The 17,767-nt window shown below is 38.1% G+C and overlaps 1 protein-coding gene and 1 long non-coding RNA gene across 2 annotated transcripts; one reads left to right on the forward strand and one right to left on the reverse strand.

Moving 5' to 3' along the window:
- Nucleotides 1-661: 661 nt before the first annotated feature.
- LOC137400261 (uncharacterized) lies at nt 662-1,926 on the reverse strand. The gene is made up of 3 exons (XR_010979243.1): nt 1,595-1,926; nt 1,249-1,393; nt 662-1,094 (listed from the first exon to the last, which is right to left on the reverse strand). It is a non-coding gene; the product is annotated as an uncharacterized lncRNA (long non-coding RNA).
- Nucleotides 1,927-2,246: 320 nt separating this feature from the next.
- LOC137400112 (neuroblast differentiation-associated protein AHNAK-like) lies at nt 2,247-11,048 on the forward strand. Its single transcript, XM_068086426.1, has 4 exons — nt 2,247-2,299; nt 7,894-7,990; nt 9,368-9,422; nt 10,187-11,048. The coding sequence occupies exons 2-4, from the start codon at nt 7,925-7,927 to the stop codon at nt 10,504-10,506; spliced, it is 441 nt and encodes a 146-aa protein (XP_067942527.1). The 5' UTR covers nt 2,247-2,299; nt 7,894-7,924; the 3' UTR covers nt 10,507-11,048.
- The last annotated feature ends 6,719 nt before the right edge of the window (nt 11,049-17,767 follow it).

Below are 17,767 nucleotides of genomic sequence, written 5' to 3' on the forward strand. Positions count from 1 at the left end.
TTAGCAACTGAAACTGCTCGTCTCTTGTAAAGACTATACTGAATTCTGGGTGACATTTACTCACGAGTCAAAATGTCAAAGAACTTCTCAAGCTGCAAGGAATCTTAAATCTGAATAAAATAAAGTGAGAAACCAGCATCCTCATCCTTCAACAAATAATCACATAATTAATCCATCAAGAATTAAATGCTTCATTGAAAATTCTGAATATTCTCCACTTAAATACTAATGTGCAAAAACGAAGCCACTTATTGTTAGTTGGTGTGTACTGCAATTCAATGGATCAATGATGTAGATTATAATTCCATTATTTCATATCATACACATACATGATAAACTATACATCAAACTACTGTCTGATTTTGATAAGGTGTTTTTGCTGTACCCACATGGTCTATATATCTACAACTACAGATGTCTCATGAACCCTGTTACGGTCTCATTACCTGCCAAGCTCCTTTGATCATCCAGTCAGATCTCATAACTGGAAAACCTCTCCCAAGCACAAGTATCAGAATTCTGTCTCATACGCATCAGCCAATGAGTTGTTTGGGCAGAGTTTAATGGATTACATAACAATACACCCTTGTGTATTTATTATATGGCTGAGCTTTAGGAACAAACGAACAAACAGCAAATGTTAGTAAGTGAACAGGTGGCAGCATGTGAAATTGATGGTCAGACAATTTGCATAGCTGTATGATATTTCAGCCATTGTGTTTAGATGCAGCCATGGCTACTCACCAAATCTGCAACTTACCCATGACCAATGATCGCAGCTGTCTGCATTTGATAAAGACTGAATACTTGGTAACCCTTTTTTATCTACACTGATGCCATTTATTCACAACAAACACGTCATGGCACCTATTTGACACTAAATTGCCTCTACAACAAACTTCTGGCTCATGTTGTTTGACTCAAAACGTTAAACAGGAAATGCTATTCATTTCGTTTATAGAATGTTTTCAGACAGATGTCTGTAATATGGTTGCTTTTCTCATCATTACCATTACCACAACTATCTTTACAATTGTCTTTATCTTGCAAGTAGTATCATTCATATCCATTTGGCGGTCCTTGTTTCTTATAACCTATCAATAAAAATATACATGTACAATCAATGAAAATGTTAATGGATTAGACAGCACAAAACAGAACAAGAAAACACTTTTCATAGTGAAAAGGGTTCTTGAAAGATTGAATTTTGCTCTATACAGCTTATACAATATCGTTAGCTCAACTTACTGATTTCAATTGTGGTAGAAACAGTTTGCATAGGCACTATGCGACCAGTAGTCTTTTCTACAGGAGTCATAGTAGTAGACTTCCTTCGCCATGAAGCTCCTTTGCTGTAGTGCTACTACAGTTGAATCATTCTCCAACTGTGCTGCTTCAAGTGGTCTAATAGTAGTGATTATGTTCAAATCATGAAGTTGACTACAGCACACACCCTCAAACAACAAAGTATATAATTGCGGCTGATGAATTATCTTGTAAAAGAACTGTAATACAGTAAGTGATGCATTTATTTATTGATTGTCGATTTGATTATTCATTGAAGGATGGAGCAATGGGTTTGCTACTTTCTCACCTGGTTTTTTCAGGTGGTGTAAGATTTCTTGCAGCTTGGGAAGCAATTTTCTTGATATATTTTGACTCACCAGCAAATATCATTCAGCATTCTGTATTTGGATGAGTCATCAATGCGAGTTGTTGAGTTTTTGTGGTTCGCAACGAACCTGGCAGGCTCTTTGTAAATAGTGCTCCACAGCTCGCAAAAACGACCGTTACCAGCATTCTTCCATTAGGAAAGCGTATAAGCTTATTAACCTGCGGTACTCGACTGTATTGAATTATACAATCATGATAGCTAGCTATGATAATCAATTTTGGTAGTGATATAAAATTTTCACCGCTACTACTAGCGTTCGCGGCGGGCTCTAGCTGGCCCATACCGGAAACACACTAAAGACCTAACTGCTATCGATTCAAGCACCTATCCACCGTATTAAAATGGCCCAGCTTTGGGTCTACAGTTATGATTGGCTGATTTGGCAAATTGCTCTCGGTGTAAGAACAAATATATTTTTGTATTTCTACTCATATTTAAATAACTAATTCTTCCTAGCTTATTAACTAAAAATCTGTAAAGCATCAAATTACTAATTACTTGGCAAAAATATGTTAATACTAGGAAGCTATTGTAGATGCTTTTCTTTATTACTTGTTGACACAATAATTGTGTGTTGCAACCAGACTATATCTCTCAACGTCATCCAACTAGTCCATTGACTGGGTAAACTTTTACATGTGCTATCAGCCACAACAGCTAACAAACTTGCTTAGTCGTTTGTTTCTCATTAAATGTCCTGAAAATCCAAGCGACACTTGATAAATCTTTGGTCACGCGTTAATGTTTATTTAATCGTAACGGCAAAACATCGTTTTTTGTTCGAACTATTCTACCTTTATACGAAATATCATATTTTAATTATGCGAGTAATTCATCCTACAAATTTCACCCCTTGTAAATGGTTTATTTCTGTTGGCTGTACATAACTAACTCATCTACTATTCTATTAACTCTATTATTATACTGAATGTCCTTGACCTTGTTCTTACATATTGTTGTAACCTTGACCTGATTAAATAAAAAAGGGGACTTCCTGTCTGAACATCAACATGGTGGCAGTGTGTCCTTCTTTGCCTTCAGAACTATCTATTTAATCCTACTCTTAGCTGATTGCTAATAGCCATCCATTGCCTATTCTTAGCTGACAATCATGTCTAAGCTTGAGGCACCACAAGGATTTGACTTTTCATCACCAGCATCGTTTCCAGAATGGTTGAAGCGATTTAAACTGTATAGGGTAGCTACAGGCTTGTTGGATAAGGACGGTGGTGTACAGATAGCAACCCTCCTCTACACGATGGGTGGGGATGCTGAACAGTTGTATGAAACATTTACATTTGCTGATGATAACAAGAAGAAGGATTTTGATATAGTTTCTAAGAAGCTTCTGGATTACTTCAACCCAAAGCGGAACGTAATTCATCTTAGAAGTATATTTCATACAAGAGCTCAGAGAGCAGACGAGAGTATTGAGAGCTTTATTAGGGATTTATACAAACTCAGTGAGCATTGCGAGTTTGCAGCAGAAAGAGACAATACTATCAGAGACAGATTAGTCGTTGGACTGCTAGATAAAGAACTGTCTGCAAAGCTACAGCTGGAGGAAAACTTAGACCTTAGCAAGACTATCTATATGTCTCGACACCATGAGCTAGTCAAAAATGAGGTTGCCAAACAAGTAGAGATTGATTCAATTAGCAGATCATCTGCTAGCTGTGGCACCAGCCAGAAGAATAGCGACAGGCAGGCAGTAACAAAATCGTACGCCAACTACCAAGAAACCATTAATTGTAATAACTGTGGCCTTAAACACAAGAGAAGACAATGCCCAGCATTCGGTAAACAATGTCACCATTGCCAGAAGCCAAACCATTTTGCCAAGAAGTGCAGGAGTAGAACCAGATTAACTCCGGCTGCTGCAGAAATTGTCGATCAAAATATGCCAGAAGGAGAGACCTACTACTTAGATGCAGTGACACAAATACAGGACAACAGCGAGCCATGGTTTGTGAGTATCCCTATAAGCAACACAAACATTAAGTTCAAGGTTGACACAGGTGCCGATGTCACCATATTATCCAAAAACACTTATGACTTACTTATTGATAAACCTGTTCTATCTAAAGCCAATATTGAATTAAAGTCTGTTAACTCTGATGTAACTGTTTTTGGCTATTTCATATTGAACACTAAGTACAATGGTCATGAGTACTCACTCAAATGTTATGTAGCTGATTGTAGATCTAACCTTTTGTCTAGGAATGCAGTTAAGCATATGGCGGTCATCAGCTCTGTGGTTGGTGCTGTCGGGTGTGGCACGGCTTTCGCGGTCCGGCCTGGTGCTGTGTTGGGTAAGATTAAAGGGAAGCCTGTAACCATCAACCTCAAAAGTAACATAAAACCTACTTGCATCAATGCTCCGCGTCGCATCCCCTTCCCAATGTTAGACAAAGTTGACAAAGAGCTAAACAGAATGCTCAGTCAAAACATTATTAAACCGGTAACACAACCCACTGAGTGGTGCTCCCCCATAGTTCCTGTCCAAAAAAAGTCTGGCGATGTACGACTCTGCGTAGACCTTAGGGCTGTCAATCGCGCAGTAGTTAGAGAAAATTATCCAATACCATCCTTCGAAGAACTGGCAGCCAAGTTTAGCAATGCAACAGTATTTTCAACACTCGACGCCCGCAGCGGCTACCACCAAATAGCTCTCGATGAGGAATCAAGCCTGCTGACCACATTCATCACACACAGAGGCAGGTTTAGTTTCACACGCCTACCATTTGGGATATCCAGCGCCAGCGAGTTGTTTCAGAGGACCATGGAAGGAATTCTATCAGGATGTGAAGGAGTCGTTGTCTATCAAGATGACATACTTATTTTCGGTCGCGATATGCAAGAACATGATCGGAGGTTAGAGGTAGTCTTGAAGCGAGTTGCAGAACATGGACTGGAACTAAACAGCGACAAGTGCTCATACAGGCAATCTAAAGTCAAATTTCTGGGCCATATGTTCGATGCTAGTGGCATCAAACCAGACCCATCCAAGCTGACAGCAATTGAGGCCATTGGTCATCCCAAAGATGTTCATACTCTTCGACGTTTTCTTGGCATGGTAAACTACATGCAACGATACATCCCGAACCTCTCACAACTCGCCAGCCCACTAAACAACCTGCTAAAGAACGACAGTGTCTGGACCTGGGGACAACCACAAGAGGAGGCGATGAAGGCCATAATAGAACGTCTTAAAGGTTCTCCCGGCCTTAGATACTACGATAAAAAACTCTCAGTTTCTTTGTATGCAGATGCATCTGCTGATGGTTTAGGGGCAATGATCTGTCAAGAAGGTCGTTGTGTGTCATTTGCATCCCGCACTACTAATGAGACCGAAAAAAACTATTCCAACATAGAGCGTGAGCTCCTTGCGCTTGTTTGGGCTTGCGAAAAATTTGACCAATACTTGCGCGGCTTGGAGAAATTCGATCTAGTCACTGACCATTCCCCATTAGTCCCCATGATTAACGGAAAAGACCTGAACACAGTCCCACCCCGTTGTCAGCGTTTACTGATGCGTCTCATGCGATATAATCCGGTGGCAAGATATCTTCCAGGGCCACAGATGGTCGTTCCTGATACTCTTTCTCGATCACCAGACCTTAGTGATGTGCCAGACGTAAAACTGACTGAAGAAATAGAGGAGCATCTCACCTCAGTAAGAACAAATCTCCCCATATCTGACACTAGAATAAACAGCATCATCAGAGCTACACAAAAGGACAGCATCTTGGTAGAAGCGCTTCATTATACTCTAGATGGGTGGCCCAAATACAGCAAAGATGTTGTCCCAGCACTACACCCTCTATTTCATGTACGCTCCAACCTATCCGTTGCAGAAAACATGCTTCTCTTTGAGAATAAAATAGTAATCCCAGAGTCGCTGAGGGAAGACATACTTGCCGCAATACATGAAGGTCATTGGGGGTTGGAAAAATGCAAATCTAGGGCAGCACAGGCGGTTTGGTGGCCAAGCATAAACAGCGATATTCAGTCCCACATAGCAGCATGTGAATTCTGCAACAAGCATAAGCCCGCCAATCAAAAAGAGCCCATGATTTTACAGAGCGTTCTTGAAAGTAAATGGCATACCATTGCGACAGACTTACTGGACTACAAGGGTTCAAAATACTTAGTAGTTGTAGACTTATACAGTCGTTACATTGAGATTATTCGCACTCAAAACACCACATCATATATCATAATCCAGAAACTCAAGTCCGTCTTTGCTCGCTGGGGAATCCCTATCAAACTAGTTAGTGACAATGGTCCTCCCTATAATAGTTATGGATTTGCCAAGTTCATGACTGACCTTGGTATAGACCATGTGACTAGCAGCCCGTATTACCCCCAGTCTAATGGGGCTGCTGAGAGAGCCGTTCAAACAGCCAAGAAGATTTTGTCACAAGATGATCCAGCAGCTGCCTTGATGACATATAGATGCTCAAAGACCGTTACTGGATACAGCCCTAACGAGGTAATGTTAGGTGCCGATGTTAGAACATCACTGCCCAGGCGTTTGACTAAACCTAACGTGGATACTGAAAGAATCCTGGGGAATAACTTACAGGCCAAGATGTCCGCCAAGAGGCATTACGATCAATCGGCTCTCAATCAACCTCTCAATCAGTTGACATCTGGTTCTCCTGTTCGAGTACGAACCAATGGAGAGTGGAGTGACCAGATCTATGATGTAATGGGCACGGCCGGAACACCCAGGTCATACATAGTTCAGAACCAACAAACTGGGCGCAGGTTTAGGCGGAACAGGCGCCAACTTTTGCCGTCACAAACAGCTCAATCCAGCGACTCATCACCATCAGACCTCACTGCACAATGCTCACCGCAACCACCAACGCCTAGTCAGCTAGCCAATCCACCATTACCCATAATTGACAACCCTAGCCTTACTGATAGCGGTCACAAACCTCAACCTGTTAATCATCAAGTCTTGCCTAGGCGTACCACCAGGTCCGGTCGTGCGGTTAATCCTCCTCGCCGGTACTCGCCATAGTCGGTGACCGTCATGTGCTTACTGATGTGTAACATAATTTTTCTAAACTGATTAATATCGTTATCTGTTGTTTTTTTTTGTTGTTAACATAGATTTTTTGGAGTTTACATGCTCTTTTAACACAGGTTATGTTATTGTGTTGTAGTTGCTTTGATGGGGAGGATGTTGGCTGTACATAACTAACTCATCTACTATTCTATTAACTCTATTATTATACTGAATGTCCTTGACCTTGTTCTTACATATTGTTGTAACCTTGACCTGATTAAATAAAAAAGGGGACTTCCTGTCTGAACATCAACAATTTCTATTAATCATTTAAACTTTAATAGCTGTAATAGGTGAATAGAAAGAAATAAACCATTGACAATGGAAGTGTAAATGGTTTATTTCTATGTAGGTTTGCGCTTAAATTATGCATATTTGTTGTTAAATAGTGAAAGAATATCTTTCTGGCAAAACTGATAGCTTCACTATAATTCCATTGACGTATTTAAAACCAGTTTCATACATTTTATACAACTTGTTTTGCTGTGATAGAATAGAGGCTATTTATCAGTACGTTGAAATGTTGCTATAACATGCGTGTACATTGTTTTCTTCCGAGCGGTTTGACCGCGGCCAAGTCAAGTCGTTTTTAATCTGGAAACATCCTGGCAGTCGCATTACTTCAAACATCACAGACAACGGAAAAGGATAGAAAAATATATAAATTTTTTGATAAACTATAGAAATATCAAAATATTACCATGTTCAACAATACTTGAAAAGTTTTCTATTTTTAACTGATTTTGAAATATTCAAACAGCCAATTTTTTGCCATATATGACAGTATGTTTGCAGTACTTCCTGTAAGCATGCAGTATGAAATGTAGAGTAGTAAGTTAGAAGAAGCATATGAAATATTACATAGGCAACAGTAAAAATACAAAGTAGACAGCATTTTACTCATTTAGCAGTGTACAAACCGAGGTTATCAAATCTGAAATTGGTTTTGTTGTAAAGCCAAATATGAAAATGTTATTACAGTGCAAAGTTTGTAAATGTTTCATGTCACTCCAATTTTATATCTGGTTGAACTGAATAATGAGTAAATACTATCCAAGTAAGTGCTCCTTTCCTTTAGCTTGAGACCTAGGGAAATGCTGTGAGCGTCCATAGTGAGGAATATGTATTAATTATACAGGAGACAGTTCTAGCTACAGGTACCGTTTGACATGGCCCACTGTGAGTTGTCATTCCCTAGTGTCACTGAGAAGCCTGATGATGAAGCGCTCAGTGAGGTATACCCATTGTCTCTCACCTTTATCCTATCAACGTGTAACTTTGGTATATGCACTATTGGCTACTGAATAAAACATGGACAATATTGTCTTGCTTTTTTGTAAGCCTTAGCATTACAGTAGAACCTCGGGATGTGGCATTAATCGATTGCTAAATTAGGATTGTAATGTAAACTCGCCATATGGTCGGGCATCTTCAAGTCTGCTTTCTGATGCTTCTCTTGAAAAAATACCTGTGCGAAGAAGCCTTTTCTGATGGGTTTTAAAAATATTTCTGAAATGACCAATGCACCTGTAGTTAAAGATATCCATAAAATGACTCGTGAGATTTTTCCTGGATGTTTTTGTGCAATAAATATAGCAAGGTTTTCAATTTCAAACCAGCCGACAGCTTTCCTTTTGCTAATGACATTTGTCCTGTCTCTCCATCTCTTCGAATTATGTTATCGTAAGCACTCACATTAGATAAACACAATGGAACTCTTTTGTTAATTCTCCACCTAGCTAGCCGTAAACAATGGATAGCGTCCTTGGGCTCTCACCCGTATGGTGAGGGGGTTTCGGCCAATAATGTATCGGCGTCTTAGTAATCTTTTGAACTCATAAGGCTGGAGAAAACCTAACTAGTTGCTCGAAAAACATCGCATTCCACATCGCAACCTGTGAAAAACATACCATAGGGCCACCATATCCCTTGGTACTACTGTATTTTGTCATGGCATCAGATACATAGCTCAGAGCCGTACTTTAAAAACATTTTTTGAACTATTTACCAAATGTTTAGACCTCATATGACATCTGAAAAGCAGAAATAAAAATAAATAAAAAAGAAGTGAAAGGCTATATGTTTCATATAGTAAATAAATAAATGTACCGCCGGTGCTTTTCAGCTAATTATTCATTGTGTTATCATAAACGGGGATTGCTGTATGATTTGTATATTGTATTGTATAATTTACATACTGACTAAAACAATAAAGTTTTTTTACGAGTTTATCAGCTGCATACCTCAGAAAGAACTAAAAGTAATTTGTGAGTACAGAGTTGACTTGATAGATGTATCTGAGTTGTAAAAACTTCCAGCTTATTTTATTTGTTAGTGTAATAGATGATAGGTGTGACAGTATAATAGGTGATATATTATTATTGGCCACAATTTGATTTTCAGAAAGTAGCTTCAGTTATATGTAAAAAAGATGGGCTGATCCAGATCCCCTCAATATTGGTGCTAATACTAATATGGATACAAAGGTTAAGACATATCTATCAAGAATCCTGTTTTGCTATCTCATTCAGAAAGGATAGTTTAGCATCTAGAAATAAAGCACAGCCAACAGGTGCAACCCATTCAAGGTCAGATGGCCTATATATTTGCAGGTCAAGTTTTCAAGTTTTGACGACGACAAAGATATTTCCGGAACATCGTCTAAAGGTGCGTTAACGGCTAGCTCATTGTTTTCAACCGTGGACTCAAGCAGTAGATTAGGGTAACGCTTGATATAGATGTTCAAAACTCTTTCCATCTATAGCATTCTTTATCATATCTCAGTAGTTGTTAGCTTATATCAATTATTATAATTGCATGAGCTAGATTTAGAATATCAGAGTAGCATGAATTATAGCAGGGCAGCTATATACCTTCACACATCTAAACAAGCTCAAAAATGAAAAAAATGGGAAAGCTATTTTGGAATGTTTTCAGATTGTCAGTCTGTATTACCAATAACATTATTTTTTAATTCCGGATGGTTGTTACATACACTTGTAGCTGACATTCCTCCTTCAACATACATGTAGAATGTTTGTTTAGCTAGACAGTAGCCTTGGCTTAGACTTGAAGTTTGGCGTGTACAGCCCTTTCTCACAGTGCCCCAACTCAAGCCTCAACCAAGCTGGAGCTAAAACGCAAACCCGGCCACATCTTAATGTCTTTGAACTTTAGCAATGCAGCTTCACAACCTTAAACTGGTTGTGACAATTATACGCATATATTGTTGTTTGTACAAGTTTAGTTTAATTTTCAGTCCCAAAGGTTGAAGGTCAGATAGATGTTTGTCATTCGGCAAAGGGTCCAGAACTTGATGTTGACCTGACTCCTGAAGCTACAACTTATTGGCTGCGTATCATCTGTGCATGGTCATTTTGTTGCATTTCTGTTTTAGATTTTTTGCGAAAATTGTTTTGATATTGATACAGGTAGTCCAAAGGCAAAAGGTAGCTTTCGCCTCAATATGCCCAAACTGAAGCTTCCCAGTAGTTCAAAGGCAACAGGTAGCTTTGGCTTCAAATTGCCCAAACTGAAGCTTCCCAGGAAACAAAAAGTCGAAGTAGACATTCCTGACGCAGACATTGAAGCACCTGATTTGTATGCCAAAGGACCTGACGCCGACGGTAACTTCAAAATGCCTACAGCTAATAGGCCACAAGCTGGTGCCGATGCAGATCTTAAGTTATCATTGCCAAAATTCAAGGGCAGCAAATTACCTAAATTTAAGTTACCAAGCCTGATGGGCTAACTATAAAACCTTTATTTAAACGCCATGGCACTGTATTTTTTAACCCTTCCGTTAGAGTGGCACTTTATTAAAGATGGCGTTCAAATGAAGGGTGGTGGTGGTGGTGTATTTTTCAAACACCATGACAGAATGTTGGGAAGATTTAACCCTTTCATGGGTGAATCAAATGTCCCCATGTTTTGCACTCTCTCTCAGGCAGTCCGGCTTTAACCCTTTTGGAAGCAAGAAATTTGCTAACTTACCTCCAACTTGTCATAGATTTTTTAAGTAGCTATGCACGAGGAAGCTGATACATGTCTCTACCAGTTAATATATTTTGCATGATTATTTTTATTTACAAACAATTATTTTATAGTCTGCATTACAATTTGTTGGAGCTTTCAAGTTTTTCACTTCCTATTAAATTTGAAGGTATATTTTCATTTTATAACTATATTTAACAAGGTTGCATAAAAGCTCATTGCACTCATCGATATATTTGTTACAGTTCGCAGCCAAAGCTGGCTTTTTGTGTGCAATAGAACAGGAGTTACGAGCTTCGATCCATTGTAAGCCGAGTTCAGATTACAGCAATGATGATATCAAATAATATGCTATAAATCTACAAATTTATAAGTTATATAACAATAATCTAGCAAATGCTACAAATATATATTCAAGAACAAGTGACATAAACAAACTATATTTATAATAGATGCAGAAACAAAAGTTAGCATTTTTAAAACAAAAATATTTGCATTGTTTGCTCGGCCAATTGCATTCCGATTGTTGCTTCTGATAAACCATAAGTAAAACACATGCATAACACAAATTAACATTTTAAAACAAGTATTACAATTTTTAAAACAAAAATATTAGCATCGTTATCTCAACCAGTTGTGCTCTGATTGTGGCCTTCGTGTAAAACCATTTCATATTTTTCTGGTTGTTCACTCTCTTCCACAGTGTCTTCTGACCTCAACTCCTTTGTGATGCAACTCAACTTGTGCGAGGCAATTTTGAATAGAAACTTCTAGCGCGAATAAAGCGAAACAGCGCACAATCGATATAGCCTCAAAATATGTAATAGCACATTTCCATGGTAAACGCGAAAACTTTCCCCACATACATCGAAATATTAAAGGTTGACCTGCAACAAAATTCACATTAATGTTATTTGATATGAAAAGGTTCACCATGTCTTACTCTGTTATGTTGTAGGTGCAAAATATGTGGAAAGGTGATTACAAGCTCTTAAAAGCTCAAAAACAAACAGAAAATCACAGCCACACGAGACCGCCGTAGTTTGGATTCCCTTTCTAAAACGGCTCAAATGTGATGTAGTTGTGAGAGATGGTTTCTGTTTACACTTTCTTGCAACCTTATCCGTCGAAATATTTTCACAACTATACTTCACGCATTCAATAAAACTATGTCTATTGATCTTATTATGTCTATTTTATCATCATCGTAATGCTGTCACTTTTAGCACTGATATCTTATAACTTACCGTAAAAAATCGTTAAACTTTTTGACCTTACTTGAAGTGAGTACATATGATTGTCTGATAATCATGACGAGCCTGTTGGTTACCTGTGATAATCGAAAAGTGCTGCAAAAATTATTTGCGAAGTATAGGGTCACATGATCAGATTACGACTTGACGATTGAATAATGCTGAAACAAAATTGTAAAGTAGCGAGCATCTATATTTACTACGGGGTCTTCGGTAAAACCTGAAGTGTTTGTCATCAACTAGTGCTACGATAAGTTTTATATTGAGCTTTGTATTGGCCTTTCAATTCACGTGAGAATATACGTGACAAGACGATAACCAAATTTCGTGGTTACGTCATCGAAATAAAGAGATTCCAATCTATGGCCAGTTTTCGTTTTTGATTTTTTAAGAGCTTGTAATCACATTTCCGCATATTTGGCACTTACAGCACAACAGAGTAAGACATGGTGAATCTTTTGATACCAAAAACTGTAATGTGAATTTTGTTGCAAGTCAACCTTTAAGAGCGTTAAAAACGATACTAATATTAGCTTGATACAGTCACTAATTATTTCTGTGCTGTTGCAATCAGTTTTTTAACAAAAACCTAAAGACTTGAAGTTGAAAAATGCGCTTCGATGTGAACAAAAACAACGAACGAATTGATTGTTATCGATGTAATCGAGTCATTATTAGTACGGTTTTGTGGACACTTTTCTACTGATCACTTGCTATTATGGTTTCATGAAGATTAAGAATGCCAAATAGAAATGGTGTTCAATTAAAGGGTGGCGCTCTATTTTCAACCTTCCTCCTATAGTAGCGCTCAAATAGAGGTGCCATTCAAATACAGGTTTTACGATGCATTGATACTCCACGAGTTACGGCAGACCCTCCAGATGTTACTCTGCCTTCTGCAAAGGTCAGTGCTGGGATAGATTTGTCTACTCCACAGATAGATGCTTCGTTAAGTAGTGCATATGTCCACCAAACCAGCAAAAGGGGTGGAATAGGATTCAACATGCTAGATATTAGTCTCCCTAAATTCGGTTGAAAAAGCAAAGCTGATGTGGATGTTAATGCTAGAGAAATAACTGCGAAATGCTGAATGGCCCTATGTGGATCCTGATGTGAAAGCAGAAATGCCAGATGCAAAGAAATGAGGATTTGGTTTCTCTCTAACAGATCCCATCTACCAAGGTTTGGTAGAAAAAGTAAAACAAAAGGTGATTTGAATGTCAGTGCCAAGAAGCTTGACAAGTCTTAAAAAAAACATAAGTATGCTTTCGCCTCACTGGCCGAGATAGTGACAGGCAACAACCAATGGCAAATTTCTTGGAATATTTACATTAAGGAATTGGGAACACGAGATTGGCAGCCAAATTTATCTAAGCAAAAACAAAGTCAAGTGATACACGACCCATTTCATGAGTCTTACTTTACTGTTTCGTCAGTAAACTAGTGGCAGCCAATCAGATAAATGAATCCAGTTCACCTTGTTTTGATTTCGTCATGTAAAAAGAAGTTTTAATTTTTACAATCACTAATCTGCTTAACAAAATTTTTATTTGCTTATGAAAGTAATAGGCAAGTATTCTACTTAATAACATGTCGGCAATTGTGTACTGAAGTTGCATACAGACCCTGAATAACTTGGAGTAAAGGTAATAAGGCAAGTAGGAAGACACATAAAGGAAAATCTATCCAAAAATAATACATCAAACAAACAATCTCAAGTACCAAATGCGCCATATACAAAACTGCAACTGTGAAAGTTGGGAGGAATATATGGGAGCTCACTCGTTTCCAAACAAACAAGCCGCGCCCACTATATGGGGGTCCTACCATGTTTTATGACGATTTTGATGACCCGACGGCAGGGATATTTGAAAAGTGACAGACGAGACGACCATTTATCACTGAAGGTGACGCTGACGAGGCGACGACGATTGTGTAAGTAGGCTTACTGAAGGAAGGTACGGCTACACATAACGAATTTTTCGTTGGTTCTGAGTTGTGACCGAAATCATGAAATGAGCGAAAAACACAGACTTATTCGGTCGAAATTCACAGAATTATCTGAGCTGCTGGCAGCGAGAAAAAATTATCACCCCAAAAACTCTCGTGAGAGAAGTCAAGAAAGCGCGATTGTGCCGCGATATATGACATAATCAAAACCAAAGCCGTATAGCTTCAGAGCCCTGCATCAAGAACCGGAAACAAAAACGCTTGTTTCCAAACAAACCCGATCGACATACTGATCTCTAATGGAATATTCTTACCTCGCTCTCAACATCTCACTTTTTTGCATTTATTTTATTTTTTTACAAAAAAAAGTTGTAGTTTCTTGTAAAAAATTGTGTCCTCTTTCAAATAGTGTATGATACAACAATCAACTTTAAAGCAACTGCCAATGAGAATAATATTTGTTGGTTAATGTTGCGGCATCTCCATTATAACTTATATAAAAATAAAGCTCCCATATACGCTTCCGCTGGCCACAGAACTCAGTGAAACTATACGGCTCTGATCAAAACAAGGAAGCAGCTGTGTTGATATTTGGTACTCTGTCTTCCAAGCTTCAGTTCATGATTGAGCAGTTGTTTATAAAAAAAATGCAATGTCGCTGCAGATTATGTAAATTTTGGGAACTGATCATCTTTTTTCTCAACGCCAAGAACAAAAGGTATTTCAGTTTTTGTGTGTGTACCATTGAATGGAGTGAACTGATACTCTCACTTTGGGTGGTAAGCTATAAAAACGCCTTTGGCTTGGATGATCCAATAAGGATTTGTTTACAATGATGAATAGCACTGCTGCTATACAACTGGTGCAGAATCTCTACATGCCACAACTCACTTACACATCCGCATTTCATCATGTGACTTTTGAAACACATCAGTTGTAATAGTAAGTAACAATATCAAACCAATAATTTTTGATCAAATCAAATCAGCTGTGACCTATATAGACAATTCTTGGTACAAATGCAGGCAACAAACCATCAAGAGGCTCAGTTTTATCATCAAGCTGTATCAATAAATATAAGTAGGACAATTGGCCAGGCTGTGTTTTTATATCTTTTTAAAAATCTCAAAAGCGTCGTAATCCTTGCTATTGCTGCAGCATAAATTAGTAGAGTTTGACTAACAATATCTGGTGTTAACCATTAAAAAGACTCATGTTTGTGCCTCATCCAGGAATCGTGTTCGCTTTATGATGTGGCAGATTAGGGGATAAAATGTGAGATGAAGTTTGAAAACACTTACAATGTAAATTCAGAATGTTCATTGTAATCTTTCAATAAGTTTTAATGTATAAAAACCCTATTTGGAAATACTCAGTAAGATGCTATTCAGACTGTACGAGGATGAAGTCTCACACCTAACACACCTAAAATAATAAAACAAAATAATGCATATGGATGAGCTTCTATGTCATATATGGGAGATGCTGGAACATTTTCTAATGTAGTAATGGTATCTTCTTGAGCCACTGGCAACTGATCATCATTCAGTGTGTCATAAAATTTACTACAATAATAACAAAAGAAAGTGTTACTAACAGAAAGTATACATAAGTGTTAACTAGCAAATGAGACTTGAGATGTACTCACATGCATCTCATCAACAATAATGAAAAGTAATTCCAAAAACTGATCAATAAAATTGATTGAATGAATGATAAAAGATTTAAGGAGATAATTTGATCATTTTTCTTGAGATTGATTTACACAGTTTTTTGAGCACGGTTGTTTGACCACGTGAGTTCATCTTTTCATATTTGTTGCAAGTATTAGTTTACTAGATTATATATTGTTGTTGTATTGGTCTGCACACGGTCTTGTATTTGTGCACAGCTTGGCCTCCTCTTGCAATCACAACCAATCACAGGTGTTACTGAGTCATTGACCAAACTACATAGTACACTAATACAGCCATATTTGTATAATCAAACTTGGTAAAATCAGCCAACTTGTAATAGATCCTACATAGTAGTATTTGCAAGTGCCGTAAGTCGCTATACTAGCGAGAGACAAAAGCAAAAATTTACTATATTGGTGGCAGGAGTGGGATACTTTTACCCTGTTGCACTTACCTGATTTGTTTGAATAGGGCTTGTGAATAGAACTACTGAAGAGTCATCGGCTCATGGCAAATAGTAATCCTTTTCTTTCTTTTACTAATCCTTTTTTGTCTTTTACCTATTCCTTCTTGGTGTCATACAGCTCATTAAATTCCTCTGATACAAAGACAATGAGAGCAAGTGCCCAGTCAGGAACTTTGGTAACTAACAATATTATTTCGCTGTTGTTTATTGATGATGCTTATAACAAATATGTATTGAAGTCTCCACAGCTACCCACGAGAGACTTTGCTAAGCAGAATGTTTTCACCAGGATGGCAATTCAAAAGTCAGCTGTAGTCCTACTTCACAGTATAATTCTATTTATTCTACTGCATATGCTAATGTTATAGATCGTGATAGAATTTTTGATGTGGCAGCTCAGGAACCTGTAGTATCAGAAATTCTTGAGCAGTCTTACTGTAATTTAAAAGATGGTAATGTTCAGAAATCTAGTTCAGATGATGCAGACAATGCACTCAAGAATTACTTCACAATTTAATAGAAGGCATCACAAATGTGTCAATGCACAGTAAGCTTGAGCGTCAAAGCTCCTTGGTGAATATCAAGGTAGACCTCAAATTACCCCACTATGATGGACACGGAGATGTTACTCTATTTATAAAACACTTTACTGAAGTAGCCAGGCTAAGTCAGTGTTTAGAACAAGTAGCTCTGGTTCAACTGCAATCTTGCTGAGATGAGACAGCTAAAGAATGTAGAGATGCTGATACTGTACAAGAAATTCACAGAAAACTTTGGGCAATGTTTGTACAGAATACAGTGGAAAGTGGGAGAAACTTATATGTCTCTAGGTAACAGGGTGGAAAAACTCACCAAGCTAGCTTTTGAAGGGTTAGACTAAAATTTGGAATCTACCTTAGCAATGGAGCATTTGGATCGAGCTATTGAAGATTCTGCACTCTAACAACAATTATTAGTGGCAAAAGCTCGAACTTTACAAGAGGCTGTTACAGCTGCAGAGCAATATGTTCTGATGGCCAGGCAATTATCAAAACCAATGGCACGAGACTGCCATAGAGTTACACATATTGCTGAAAACTCCGCCTCAGATGTAAGTGCAGTAGATAGTGGAGCTGTATGTAATTTTACTAAACAAATACTGCACTCTATGTCACAAAACAAAAACTAGGCAAACAAGCATCTATGTCGAAGAAGCAGGCAGACCAAATAGCACAACTAAATACATATTAAAGACATGGCCATCTGAAAAATGATGATAGGGTCAGAACTTGCTTCTTGTGTGGTAACCTTTCACATTTCAAAACAAACTGTCCTTCCCATCAACTTTGAAAAAGTTGCATTTGCTTCAGCACTTCAGCTTCAGCAGTCTGCACTTAGTTGCATTAGTTTTTCATCTTCAGACGAGCCATTCTCCAGTTCGCTGCCTAGACTGCCTCCGACATCTCCATATGTCGTGTATGCGTTTCTGGCTCTACTCCTGCTCTTTCCATTCCAGCACTCGATCGATCGCTTGACATAACTTAATGTTTGTATCATTTTTTTGCTTTTCTTGTGACACCAGTGCGATAGTTAGGTGCGGTGTAGTTAAACTACCAACTATCTTCGAATCGATTAAGAAATAAGCTTGTAGATTATATAAAACTTTCTTGTACTATAATCTCGAGGGCTTGCTTA

Source organism: Watersipora subatra, chromosome 7 (assembly GCF_963576615.1).
Source record: "Watersipora subatra chromosome 7, tzWatSuba1.1, whole genome shotgun sequence".
NCBI lineage: Eukaryota > Metazoa > Bryozoa > Gymnolaemata > Cheilostomatida > Watersiporidae > Watersipora > Watersipora subatra.

Excerpts from the sequence above, each read along its gene's own strand:
- LOC137400112 (XM_068086426.1), top strand. The coding sequence starts at position 7,925 with ATGGCCCACTGTGAGTTGTCATTCCCTAGTGTCACTGAGAAGCCTGAT. Across the intron at positions 7,991-9,367 it reads ATGATGAAGCGCTCAGTGAG|GTCAAGTTTTCAAGTTTTGA; the intron begins GTATACCCATTG and ends ATATATTTGCAG. Across the intron at positions 9,423-10,186 it reads TTCCGGAACATCGTCTAAAG|GTAGTCCAAAGGCAAAAGGT; the intron begins GTGCGTTAACGG and ends ATATTGATACAG.